At 53.8% G+C, this 14,182-nt stretch overlaps 1 protein-coding gene across 4 annotated transcripts in view; it reads left to right on the top strand.

Moving 5' to 3' along the window:
• The window catches only part of LRRN2 (leucine rich repeat neuronal 2), a 61,254-nt gene extending 57,417 nt beyond the window's left edge, over positions 1–3,837 (top strand). For all 4 annotated transcript variants that reach the window (XM_070767778.1, XM_070767777.1, XM_070767780.1 and 1 more), the window contains one exon: positions 808–3,837. In XM_070767778.1, coding sequence (XP_070623879.1) covers positions 1,036–3,174 — 2,139 coding nt within the window. In that variant the 5' untranslated portion in view covers positions 808–1,035 and the 3' untranslated portion in view covers positions 3,175–3,837. The remainder of the gene's footprint in view (positions 1–807) is intronic.
• Positions 3,838–14,182: the final 10,345 nt, after the last annotated feature.

Below are 14,182 nucleotides of genomic sequence, written 5' to 3'. Positions count from 1 at the left end.
TGAATGTCGAGGGTAACTTTGGCCCAGAATATTGGCTGCAGTGAGTCAGTACAGTGGCCAAAGCTAGGAGAATGGGCAGAGGCCAGATCACCTAAGGTCTTACCTGCAGGACTGAAGAGCTCAGACCCAGGCTTAAACCCACCTCCTCCTCCTAGCAACTTGGCCAGGGTGCTGGGGAAGGGAAAGCCCCTACCTCCAGGTAGGAAAGTTGGCAAAAAACAAAGCCGACCTCCATCCCAGGAGAGCCTAAGCAGACCCCAGACGACCACCCCACTGCCCCAGCCGGTCTGGGCACAGGGTTGGGGCCCACTGCCTTTCAACTTTCAAAGTCTTAGGAGCTTACCCTGGAATTGAGAAGCCACATTTGGTTCTGCGACCTTCTACCCACACTGTGCAGAGAGATGTCTGAAAACTCACTTTATTTCCCATTTACTCAGTGAGCTGAGGAGAGAGGGAGGAGAGAAGAGAGGCAGGCCGGAGAGTCTATTTCTCGTCTCTCTGGGCTCAGAAGGGCTCTGAAGATGACAGCAATTCCAGCCACTCCCTCTCCTCCACACGCACACACCTTCCCCGAGTTATCCCGGGAGCGTCCAAGGCTCAATCTCTTGCTGCTTCCCTGAGGACTCCCAGTCCCTCCCCCAGCAGATGGGAGAAAAGGACAACAAAGCTGAAGGGCTGTAGGATGGAGCGCAGGAGCCCTGGCTCATCTTGTCCTTTGGCCTCTTGAGTCTAATGCGGGAGACGCGGGAGGAGGGGGTAGATTCGGATCCTTTGAACCCTCCTTAACTCTGCGTCCTCTCCTTCCAGGCTGCCCTGACGGGGCATGGTGACGAGTGAGCAGACCCGGCACCAGGATGGAGCGCTGTTCCCAGGAGGGCAGGAAATGGTGCCTTCCCGTCCCCGCATAGAATGACTGCCCTGGGGGGGTGGTTCCCTGGGTCCTGGCCGGGCTGCTGACCTTCAGCCTGCGAGCCGCCAAGAGCACTGGGACTCCAGACTCTTCTTGTGGATGGTCCCCTGCCCTGCAGCTCCACCATGAGGCTCCTCGTGGCCCCCCTTTTGCTAGCGTGGGTGGCTGGTGCCACTGCCACAGTGCCCGTGGTACCTTGGCACGTGCCCTGCCCCCCTGGGTGTGCCTGCCAGATCCGGCCCTGGTATACCCCCCGATCGTCCTATCGCGAGGCCACCACCGTGGACTGCAATGACCTATTCCTGACGGCGGTCCCCCCAGCGCTGCCCGCAGGCACACAGACCCTGCTTCTGCAGAGCAACAGCATCGTCCGCGTGGACCAGAGTGAACTGGGCTACCTGGCCAATCTCACGGAGCTGGACCTGTCCCAGAACAGCTTTTCAGACCCCCGAGACTGTGATCTCCGTGCCCTGCCCCAGCTGCTGAGCCTGCACCTGGAGGAGAACCAGCTGACCCGGCTGGAGGACCACAGCTTCGCGGGGCTGGCCAGCCTGCAGGAGCTCTATCTCAACCACAACCAGCTCTACCGCATCGCCCCCAGGGCCTTCGCAGGGCTCAGCAACCTCCTACGGCTACATCTCAACTCCAACCTGCTGCGGGCCGTTGACAACCGCTGGTTCGAGATGCTGCCCAGCCTGGAGATCCTCATGATTGGCGGCAACAAGGTGGATGCCATCCTGGACATGAACTTCCGGCCCCTGGCCAACCTGCGCAGCCTGGTGCTCGCGGGCATGAACCTGCGGGAGATCTCTGACTATGCCCTGGAGGGGCTGCAAAGCCTCGAGAGCCTCTCCTTCTACGACAACCAGCTGGCCCGTGTGCCCCGGCGGGCGCTGGAGCAGGTGCCGGGGCTCAAGTTCCTAGACCTGAACAAGAACCCACTCCAGCGGGTGGGGCCCGGGGACTTTGCCAACATGTTGCACCTCAAGGAGCTGGGGCTGAACAACATGGAGGAACTGGTCTCCATCGACAAATTTGCCCTGGTCAACCTCCCCGAGCTGACCAAGCTGGACATCACCAACAACCCTCGGCTCTCGTTCATCCACCCCCGAGCCTTCCGCCACCTGCCCCAGATGGAGACCCTCATGCTCAACAACAATGCTCTCAGTGCCTTGCACCAGCAGACCGTGGAGTCCCTGCCCAACCTGCAGGAGGTGGGTCTCCATGGCAACCCCATCCGCTGCGACTGTGTCATCCGCTGGGCTAACGCCACCAGCACCCGCGTCCGCTTCATCGAGCCCCAGTCCACGCTGTGTGCCGAGCCCCCGGACCTTCAGCGCCTCCCAGTGCGGGAGGTGGCCTTCCGGGAGATGACGGACCACTGCCTGCCCCTCATCTCCCCCCGCAGCTTCCCCCCGCGCCTCCAGGTGGCCAGCGGAGACAGCCTGCTGCTGCACTGCCGGGCGCTGGCGGAGCCCGAGCCCGAGATCTACTGGGTGACTCCCGCTGGGGTTAGGCTGACGGCCGCCTGGGCGGGCCGCAAGTACCGGGTGTACCCTGAGGGGACGCTGGAGCTGCGGAGGGTGACAGCGCAAGAAGCAGGGCTGTACACCTGTGTGGCCCAGAACCTGGTTGGGGCCGACACGAAGACGGTTAGTGTGGTTGTCGGCCGGGCCCCGCTGCAACGCGGCAGAGACGAGGCGTGGGGGCTGGAGCTCCGGGTTCAGGAGACCCACCCCTACCACATCCTGCTGTCTTGGGTCTCCCCACCCAACACAGTCTCCACCAACCTCACCTGGGCCAGCGCCTCCACCCTCCGGGGCCACAGGGCCACCGCGCTGGCCCGCCTGCCACGGGGCACCCACAGCTACAACATCACGCGCCTCCTTCAGGCCACGGAGTACTGGGCCTGCCTGCAGGTGGCCTTCGCGGATGCCCACACCCAGTTGGCCTGTGTGTGGGCCAGGACTACAGAGGCCGCCCCTTGCCGCAGAGGCTTAGGGGACCGGCCCGGGCTCATAGCCATCCTGGCTCTCGCCGTCCTCCTGCTGGCAGCCGGGCTGGCAGCCCAGCTTGGCGCCGGCCAGCCCAGGCAGAGCGTGGGTGGGCGGCCCCTGCTCCCAGTCTGGGCTTTCTGGGGCTGGAGCGCCCCTTCTGCCCGGGTGGTCTCGGCACCCCTCGTCCTGCACTGGAATCCAGGGAGGAAGTGGCCCAGGTCCTCCGAAGGGGAGACTCGGTCCCCGCCACCGTCACAGAATTCCTGAAGCTCAGCCTGTTCTCGGCAGTAGAGAAATAACTCGGACTACTTTTCACCAAGAGGGAAGCAATCTGGGCCAGACACCCCGCCAGGAAATTGACCTGGACCCACGTGCTTGAGGCCTGGCAGCTGAACCGAGACAACCAGCTTCCAGCCCCAGGGGGTGCCCCGCAGCCTCCAGGAGCCGCCCTCACCTTCTGGGGGCGCCTCTGCTGCCATTCTGAGGAGCAGCTCCAAGGAGCAGGAAGGACTCTGGCTAGAGCCGCCTGCCTCCCCAGTTGGCTTTGTGCCCGGAGAGCCCTGGGCCTCTGCCTGGATGTCCCCTGCCTGCGTCCCCAGGGCCCCAGCCCACAGGAGGCACCCCCTCCTCTTTGTATCTGTGCAGTCTCAGTTGCTTGCTCTTTCCCCCACCCTGGGCAAGGGCTGAAGGCCTCTCCTCCCCACCTTGGGGAGAACTGCTCCCCACGTGGCCCTGCCCCGGCCTCGCTGGATTGGAAGGACGCGTGGAAGAGGGATGCCCAGGAACGGCTCTGCCCGGCAGCCGGCTCGCACTGACAGTGACTTTCTGTAGGCAATTTTGTACCTTCGTGGAGAAACGTGTCACTTCCCCTCAACTCAGTTTTGCTCCTGTTTTGTAAAAAATAAAAATAAATAAGAATAACAACAATAAGGGGAGAGGAAGGGAACAAAAGAGAAGTGATCATTCAAATACTGAGTGTGACTACAGAACTCTCAGTTCTGAATCCCTTTGGAGCCTGAGGGTGACAGGAGGGCTGGGGGGATGAGGGAGCTGGGGGAGCTTGGAGCTAGAGGCGCAGTTTGCCCCGCAGGTTTGGAGTCTGACGTGCAGGCACCTCCGGACTGCTCCCCAGAGAGCCCTGTAACTGAGCAGGAGATCTGGGGATGGTGCGCAGGAGAGGCTGACAGGAGAGGAAAGAAGAGGAGACATGGAGTGAGAGGGAGAGAAAAATGGAGAAGAGTCTGGAGATGGCGACAGTGGAAATTTCCATCACCACACACTGTCACCCCTTCCTTTTCTGTGATAAGCAATTAACATGCCAGTACATAGGAAGCACTTCCCAGCCTATTTCTAATTAAACAAACCCAAGAGGCAGAGTCACACAGAGAATTTCAAATCAAGACAGCAAGGACTTTGGCTCACTGGGATAGGAGGGGTCTGGGGGGGGTGATGGAGGGTCTGAGGAGGGTAGGGCTGTGGGAGACTGCAGCATCTATCTTTCCAGTCCATTTCAGTATAATTTGCAATGAGCCAGGTTTGCTTTTGCAGTTTTTTTTTTTAATGGATCAACTTCTTAGGACCAAATGTGAAGAGAAACATCTGTTGGAAAAGCAGAAGAGCCGAGGGGAGGGGGCTGCCGTGGCCAGCCAGTGGGGGTTCCAGAGCAAGAGGCTGCCAGACAACAGCTCTTGTTTCTGAGACGGGTCTCTTGAGATGGAAAAGAAGCCACATGTGAACCTGAGGACTCCAATGTTACAGACACAGTTAGCAGACATGAAGGAAGTGGGCTTTAAGTCACCCTCAAGGTTGCAAATGTAGATGCAAGGAAGCCAGACCAGTAGCCGGAGCTTCCGACCCCATGGACCCAAGAAAGAGAGCCCTCACCCAAGTCAGAGGGTGATGCCCCTCTCCCAGTGAACACAAAGACAGTAGGGTTCTCTGAAGACCTTCAGCAAAAAGCCAGGTTACAAGACTTCTTCCTCTTGGACAGAAGGGTTCTCACACACCAGCCTGCATCAGTCACCTGAGGGCCGGGTCAGCACGGAGGCTGGTCCCACCCCCAGAGCTTCTGATCCAGGTCTGAGTGGGACCTGAGAGTGTGCATGTTTAACAAGCTTTCAGGTGATACTGATACTGCTGGTCTGGGGACCACACCTGGAGAACCACGGAGCTCCAACCTGGGGTGGCTGCAATGTTTTGCTTCCTCTAGGTCCGTTTTGTTTTTTCCTAGACAGTGGTATAGGTTATGGCCCTGTGAGAGGGTTGCAGGGTAGGGGGAGCTGGAGGCTGGTCCATTGGCTCCTCTCCCCTCTACTGCAGGGCTGCTCAGCCCCGTTTCAAAAGGACAGCCCCTTGCCCTGAGTCAGCAGGCTCCACCCACATGTGCTCTTTCCCATGCGCAACTTACATGTTCTTAGGGGAAAGTGAAAAGAAAAGTCGCTCAGTCATGTCCAACTCTTTGCGACCCCATGGACTATACAGTCCATGGAATTCTCCAGGCCAGAATACTGGAGTGGGTAGCCTTTCCCTTCTCCAGCATATCTTCCCAACCCAGGGATTGAACCCAGGTCTCCTGTTTTGCAGGTGGATTCTTTACCAGCTGAGCCACAATGGAAGCCCTCTTTAGGGGAGGGAGCTGGGAAAGCTTTAGGACCATCATAGCCAAGTTCGGGGCAGCCTATTCACTGCTGGTGAGGGTTCATCCTCTATGATCCAGAAGCTCCGTGGGGAAGAGGCAGGGCAGGACCTGCATTGATCTCGGACAACTGAAGTCAGAAGTCAACACCTCCTCTGTCTAGGATGAAGGGCAGGTGCTACCTTCTGGACGGGCCCACATGGCAAGGAGAATCCAGGTGCGGGTCCTTTATATAAGCACCCAGAGCCCTGTGAGCCCTGCAGCCATCTCCCGGCAACACCTCCTTTGCCACCTCAGAACTCCCACCCAGAACGCCTCTAAGAGCTCAGGCTCAATCATAACAACCCCAAAAGTGACCCCAGCACACCTCAGATCCTGCAAGTGCAAATGCTTGTAAAGGTGCCTGGGGTTGGAGGGTGAAAGGCTGGAAGATGAAGAACATCTTTACTACCTTCCTTTCCCAAAGACTCCTGAGTTACAGGCAGGGAGCCCTGAGGGAAAGGGGTGCTGCTCTGGCTCCATGTCCTCGGGAGTTCCCTGCACTGAGTCCTTGAAAGTGATCCCTTCTTCTGGGGGGAAAGGCATTATGGTGATTTAACCCGGTCTCAACTGAATTCCCTGGTCCTGAGCATGTGGCTGCCCCCAGAGAAGTTAGGTGAGCTGGGGAAGGATGGTGGTGAGCGGCCTCTTTTCTCCTGGAAAGAGAGCTGATGCTGCCAGGCTGAAGCCAGCTGTGAAGGGGAGGGATCGACACTTTGGGGTTGCTGTGTCCCGGAATAGCTAGAAACTGATCAAATGAGAGCCTCTACCCTGGTACAGAGCCGGGCATGCGGCTCAGGTGTGTTGCGACCAAGTGGGAGAACAGTGGGACTCACGCCCTGTATCTCTATTAATTCAACCTAAGTGCCATTCAAAGTCTTAGCTTTCCAACTAGACTGGGTGTGTGGGCAACGAAACATGCTGGGGTTAAGACAAACAGAGCGGCTGTTTAGCCTGGTCTCTTCTGGATATTTAAGATTGCTTTTTAAAAAATGCTAAATAGGAAGCAGTATTTGCCACTGTTTGAATTTCAGGTTGTTCCATTGGGCCTATCATTTCCATCTATTGAGATGATTTCCAAAGCCAGCTCAGACTTGCTGACTTGCCCCTGGCTAGGACACGCCTCTGCAGGATCCAACCTTGTTTCTCTGTCCTCATCTGCGGCCCAGGTGGTGAAGATGCAGAGGCCAGGATGTGGTTCTGTGGCTCACTACAGCGGCCTTCCCACTGCATGGACCCATCCACCAACATATCTGAGATGCTCAACCACCTACAAACCACTTAAACCCACCCTCTTGCAGCCCACGTCCCTGCATTCTCCCACGAGACCGACTTCATGGGAGGCTCTGCCAACACAAGGATAGAGTGAGTGTAAGGCAGTGCTGCAAGCCCTCAGACCAGTCCCCATGCTCAGGAGTCAGTGAGCCGGGCTGACCTAGCGTAGCATGACCAACTGGGTCTTTCCTGGCCTCAGCACTGAAAGTCCCTTGTTTCAGAAACTCTCTGTGCTGGGAAAACTGGGATGGTTGGTCATGCTGGTCTAGTGACCTCTTTCTCAGCCTACCAGCCACCTTCTTTTCTGCTGTTCTCCTTTCTGCCTTCCCATCAACGAACATTTAATGAACATGACTATGCAGTTGACACAGTTCGAGCAACTGGGGATGCAGATAAACTCTCAGAGTCCATAAACCTTGCGTTTTAGTGAGTGAAGAAAGTTGATGAACAGGACAGATAAGTAAGGATATGTAGCCTTTTGGGTAGTAGCAAATACCATGGAGAAAAGCTTGAGTCAGGGAGGAGGGTGAATTGGGGTGGGGACGTTACATTGGAGGGCTCAGGAAAGGCCTTGCTGAGAAGCTGATGTTTGAGCAACACTTTGGGGGAGGGAACCAACCAGTTATCTTGGAGGAAGAGTGGTCCCAAGGGAGAAGGCAGGCAGGAAGCGCAGAGCAAGGAGGAGGGCGGAGGGAGAGGAACTGTGAGCCTTGAGGGAAGGGAATAGCCTGGGGGTGGGGCCGGGCCTTGTAAGCTCCTGTGAAGACTCAAAGTTTTCCTTCCAGTGAGAGGCGAGACACTGGACGGAGCTGAGCAGACGTGGCCGGATTTGACTCATGTGGTTCCTCAGATCACAGGCGTGTGGGGAGGCCAAGGGCAGCGCAGAGAGGCCACTCAGGAGGCCACAGCAGCAATGGCCTCAGCTTAACCATCGCTTCTAGAACTTTGGCAGAGACGCACACTAATGTGCCCATTTCCTAAGTCTATCCTCTCCCCCATTTTTGAAAATCAAAGCCTCACTTACTCTTTTGCAGGCTCCTGACCCCTCTCATTCTCCCTGTGACTCTTCACGGCAGCTCACTAGGTCAAGACTCACCATCAAGTCTGCTAGTTCTGCCAGTGCCTGCCTCATAACAGAGACTGGAATTTACGCAAGGTAGTGAGGGATGATCTTCACTGGCCTTAATTCCATCTTAATTATGTTTGCCATTCAGGCACGTTAGTCATTCCAAGGGAGAAACAGCAGAGGCGGGAGTCCTTATCCTGCCCATTCCCTGACAACGCATTGCCGTGGAGTGTTGCAAAAACGCTGCTGAAGCAACGAGATGACAGCCCATTGGCTGTTCCAGGCCTGAAGTCTACCTTCCTACTGGATGGTTTTGCCAAAAGAACCCTTGTGTGCTCCTAACTGGTTTCACACACATCCCTCGCCTCCTAGTACAATTGTTACCCATTTGGGCTATCCTTTTACAGATGCCCTTTGATTGAAAGTGTTTTGTATTTTTTAATAGAACGGTAATAATGGCTAACGTTGAGCATTTACCATATGCTAGCCACTCTAGTGGAGAAGGCAATGGCACCCCACTCCAGTACTCTTGCCTGGAAAATCCCATGGACGGAGGAGCCTGGTAGGCTGTCGGACACGACTGAGCGACTTAGCAGCAGCAGCAGCAGCAGCCACTCTAGTAGGGATTTCGACGGACCACTTCATTTCAGCCACAGCTACCTTATGAAATGGGTACAGGACTTCCCTGGTAGTCCAGTAGTTAGGAATCCACCTGCCAATGCAGGGGGCACGGGTTCAATCCCTGGTCCAAGAATATTCCACATGCTTTGGGGCAACTAACCCTGTACCACAGCTCCTGAGGTCCAGGCTGTAGAGCCTGTGAGCTGCAACAAGACAGCCTACACGCTGTAGAGCCCGTGCCCCTCAACGAGAGATGCCGCCACAGTGAGAAGCCTGCGCTCCACAGCTAGAGAAGGCCCTCGTCCGGCAGCGAAGGCCCAGCAGCCAAAGATAAACAGATAAACATGTAAATAAATAAAGTGGGTGCAATTATCCCCATTTTACAAATTTAGGTATCAGAGCTCAGAAAAACTAAAGGACTTATCCAAGGTCGCACAGCAAGTAGGTGGCAAAGTCAGGATTCAAACGCTAATTCCAAAAAACTCAGTCTTAACTACTGCTGTACTATATTCAAATGTATGTACTTTTAAAGTGTGTCAATAGATTTCCAGAACACGGACACTTCTAAAATCCGTGTGCAGATTTTAGAGAACTCTCTGTGCAGCCACAGCTATTTTTAGATGCTGCCCTCTTTTTTTTAAACTCAGGATAATTTGTGGCTTTATTGTCAGGCCTTCAGTTTTAAAATCTCTTGAACTATATTCTCTTGAGAATCAACCACAGCTTCTAATTCTTTTCTCTGAATTTTTGGAACATGCCTTTTAGAAGCCCGGGTGTCTGATTTTGCCCCCTGTCCCTCTGCATCCTTAGATACTGTGAACTCTAAAATTCCACAGTGGCTTCCCCTGGAGGTTCCGTTGTCTCTCCTCATCAGTCAGTTCTCTGTTGATCAGAATCACGTCCAGAGCTGCCTTTGCCCATGAGCTTCCTTTTCGTCTGAGCTCAGACATCGGCTGGCCAAGTCGGGAATGCATCACAGGCTCCACTTTGAGCCAAGCAATGCACCAGGTCCTCCTACTGCTTCCTCTGGCCTCTGTGCCCGTTTTATGGCATCCCTTAGAGAACACGGTCCCCGTGGCCCCCTTCTGACCCAGTGGCCCACGTCATTCTCATACCACAGTGTCCATTCTCCTTTCAGCTTCATCCAAAAGCTGGCTCTGCTCCTTGCGACCTTGCATTGTCCGCCACAGCCGTCAACCAGCGTCCCCACCGCCAGTCTCCACCACACACTCCAAGCCTCTGTGCCCCTCCGGTTTCCTTTCCTACAGTCCCGAGCCAGAGAACCCAGAGTTCCCTCTGCCACAGCCCCCACCACTGCTGTGCACAAAAAGAGACCTGCTTGTCTTGCTTGTGAATGTCTTAGAGCAGAAGAGCCAGTGTTGGAAATGGCAGCTCCCTTGGCAACAAGAAAACACCAGTTGGTTGAGGAAACACTAAAGAGCGATCCCTCGTTCCTTCATTGCTACCCTCAGGACTCAAAAAGCATCAGGCTGTCAGCCTCTGAGGGAAGAAAGAACCCAGGCTCACCTACATGATAAGAACAAGGTGCAGTATGTGGTGGCCTATTACTAAGCTTATTGCTATGTGCTTTCTCTCTTGCTCTTAGTCATAATGAGTTGTACTGTACAGATACGATTATTATTCCCATTTTACAGGTAAGGAAACTGGGACTTGGAAAATTTAAGCTTACCCAACGTCACACAACCAATAAAGGTAGAATGGGAGTTTAAGCCCGGTCTTCTAATTCTGAATCCCTGTGCTCTGCTCACCTACCCACACTGTGCTCTACATCCCGAACACGGAGTGAGTGATGTGTGCTCCTCTCAGGAAGGGGGCAGGGGGCGAAGCTGGATGGACATAACCAGGTACTGACTGCAGAGGAGAGAGGAGATGGAGTCCCTTGTACTGACTGGCTCACGGGAGCTGGTGAGTGGTGCCAGGAGCAACAGCCCACAGATGGGCTCCAGGACCATGGGGGTGGGCTGGCCCAGGCAGCAGAGCCACAGCAGAGAGGGCCACGCGGGGGCAGTGCCCAGCTACGGGGCTCGGAGGCCAGGGCATGGCAAAGTCCACCTCCTTCAGCTGAAGCCAGCCTCCCAGAGTCCCCTGGCCTAAGCCCCTGCCTTCTAATGGCCTCAATATCATTATCTCTGTGCATTTCACAGTGAGAGGAGGAGAGGGACCGGCTCTCTTCACTCAGGGCTGGACTTGTCATTGGGAGACGGATGGGCACTCTCCTCAGAGCCCTCCGTTAGAGTCAGTCATTCACAGATGGACTTGGAGAGTCCATGGGCCTCTCTGAAAGGCTGGCAAATTTTTCTGTGCACATGCATATGTGACATTTTCTGGAGAAAGGGCACCTTGGATTTAGTAAGACTGCAATGGGCCTCAAATCCAGAAAGACCAAGGATTACTGCATTAGAGGGTCCTAGAGTCCCACTCACAGCTGTAGGTCTTTTGCTGGGAGTTACCACAGGAAACAGGGCCACCCACAATTTGTGGGTCTGTCCGGGAGGATTAGGTTGATGAATATCCCCCATCCTTCGGTGTGTGGGCTTCTCTTCCATTGTAACAAGCGAGCTCAGTTGACATGTGGCATGTGGGATCTTAGTACCTTGACTGGAGATCGAACCTGCATCCCCTGCACTGGAAGGTGGATTTTTAAACTAAATGGATTCAGATTTCCTCATATAGACATTTCCTTTAAAATGAGGAAGATGAATTCTCAGCATTTTCATTTGCAAACATTGTCTGCCCCTAACCAAAGCGTCAAGCTTTCAACTCATCAAAACCTATAAGCTCCCTGGAACTCCACAGCACCCCCCACTTCAGCGCCATGGGTCCCCCAGCCCTGAGAGCCCCAGGAGAGCTCACTCAGCCACTGAGCAGCACCCATCTGACAAGCATGTGCCCAGGGAAGGCACAGGATTCACCGAAGTTCCCTGGGAAACCCAGGCTGAAGCCCTTCTCTTTAATCCTGAGTAGACTAGAGTCATCCATTCTGTTCTATTTCTCCTTTAGACCCCTTCCCCAGTTCCTCAACTTCTCTGACCCCTTATGCACACACACACAAGCTGTGTGCACACGTGCATGTCCATGTGTTTGCACAAACACACACAACTTTGTAAATGTCATTTGCAGCTCTGTTCCAGTCCCCATTCTACACGCCATCTGCCAGAAGCTATTTTAAGCACCTAATAAAACTGTTTTAGAATGAATCCTGGGATGTTCTGCCCTTTGCTTCCCCAGGACAAGAGCAGTTGGGCTCCAGATGGAGTTATGTGTTGGCATCAAGCAAAGAGAAAGAGAAAGAATCATCAACCCAAGGCCAGCAAGAGAACCCAGTCACCTCCCCACAGCAGTGTGGTGTCTACACAGCCATACACCTGAATTTAAACCTCTGCCGTAAGGACTTCCCTGGGGCCCAATGCTTAAGAATCCACCTTCCAATGTAGGGGATGCAGGTTGTATCTCTAGTCAAGGAACTCAGATCCTACGTGCCACGTGGCAACTGAGCTCGTTTGCCACAACTAGAGAGAAGCCCGTGCACCAAAGGAACAGCCCACATGCGTCATCTAAGATCCAGTGCAGCGAAATAAACAAAAATAAATCCTCGTGGTGATCCTTACCATCCCTGAGACCTTGGCTACTGACTACACCTGTCTGGCTCATTTGTGACGGAGGGCTGCTAGCACCTCCACGGTTCTCAGCCTGAGCACACATCAGAGTCACCTGGAAGGCAACTGAAGTGCAGACTGCGGGGCGCACCCTCAAATCTGGAGTGAAGCTTGAGAATTTGCATTTCTAACACAAGCTCTCAAGAGGGTGCCGCTGGTCCAGGACCACTCTCTGAGAAGCACTGACCTAACCTGCGAGTTCTTGTGAGGATTAAATGAGAAAATAGATGTAAATCGCCCGGCACTTAGTATGGTAGTGGTCTACACCTTGACTGTGCATTGGAACCACCTAGGGAGCTTTGAAAAGTGGTGCCCAGCATCACAGACCAATTAAATCAGAGTCTCCAGAGGTGAGATACAGACATTACTACTTTTTCAAAAAAGTTCCCAGGTGACTTAAACGTACAGTCAAGGTTGAGAGCCACTGTAGCAGGAGCTCAGCACATTTAAAACGCCCTGTACAAGCCGCCCAGCTGCCGCTGTTTCATGACCTCTATTCTTTCCTCAGGGCCCCATCACCCACTCTGGTTCCCTTGGGAAGGACTGTGGGGAAACGTAACCTTGAATTGACTGCTGGAAGGCCAGGTGCTGAGGACCATTTGGAAGATGAGAACTGGTTCATTCATTCAACGCACGCTGTCAGTCATTCATTTACTAACCAACAACCAAGTTGCTAGGCTTTCCTCATAGTTCAGTTGGTAAAGAATCTGCTGAGATACAGGAAACTCCGGTTTGGTTCCTGGGTCGGGAAGATCCCCTGGAAAATGAAATGGCAACCCACTCTAGTGTTCTTGACTGGAGAATCCCATGGACAGAGGAGCCTGGTGGGCTACAGGCCATGGGGTCACAAGAGTCGGACACGACTGAGCACAGCACAACCAAGTTGCTCTATTTATGAGGTGCTCTGGAGGCGGGTACGAAAATGAATAGAATCCAATCCTGCCCACAGGAGTTCGTGCCATAGCACAGAGGAGCTGGAATAATTGCCTCTCAGCTTTGGAAGTTCTCAGCCTCTCCTCCTCTCTGCCTTAGGAGCTCTCTCCACAACCACCCCATCATTTCATCCTAGCTTCAATACTAAGAGAGCTCCTTACCTCACAAGGCGGCCCATGGGGTTTAACATTTCTACCTTTTAAAAAGTTTTCCCTCAGACTGAACAGAAGCAGAGCCCTTTGACTCCCACTCATTAGCTCTCAACTCGCACCAGGCCTCCCTGCCCACGTGGGCTCAGCTGTGCAGAGCTGCCTTCGTGGTGGGATGGGGGGTTGGTGATTACAGCTGCATGTTGAGAGTGCTTTCTGATTACCATCGAAGTGTCGGAAAGGCAATGTAGAGGTTCTTGGTAACCGAGTATTAATTCATCAGCTTTCACAGGTTGTGCCAGGACACAAAAGTCTATGTAAAACAAAAACACAATGAATTGACCACACTCTAACCTTAACCCTCACTCAATTTTGTTCTATAGCCTCAGGCTGACTTCATCCCTGGGGCAAAGGTCTTTGTCCAGGCTCTGCTGACTGTGGGAGGTTAGCAGGAAACAAACAAGATACAAGCCCATTGCAAAGTAAAACTGCGTATCTTGCCCCCAAAATGCAGATTTTAATGCTGTTGACAAAATGTTAGAGAAATATTTAATGTTGAAAAGTGTTAGAGAAATATTTAAATCACCCACAAAGCCACTGAAGAATTAACACTGGGGTGGGGACACCAGTTAACAATGAAGAAGAGAAAATCCACAAGGATTATACACAGTAGTCACCTCAAAAGTAAATGATTTGGACACCCAAAATTGAGACACCCATGGGAAATGGAGGAAGCACTGTAATAGCTGTACAAAATGAAGACCCTCTTTAAGATCGTGTTCCTTCCCTGGTGGCTCAGATGGTAAAGCGTCTGCCTGTAATGTGGGAGACCGGAGTTCGATCCCTGGGTTAGGAAGATCTCCTGGAGAAGGAAGCGGCA

Source organism: Bos indicus, chromosome 16 (assembly GCF_029378745.1).
Source record: "Bos indicus isolate NIAB-ARS_2022 breed Sahiwal x Tharparkar chromosome 16, NIAB-ARS_B.indTharparkar_mat_pri_1.0, whole genome shotgun sequence".
In the NCBI taxonomy this organism is placed as follows: Eukaryota; Metazoa; Chordata; class Mammalia; order Artiodactyla; family Bovidae; genus Bos; species Bos indicus.
This window is presented reverse-complemented; position numbering and strand designations above follow the sequence as displayed.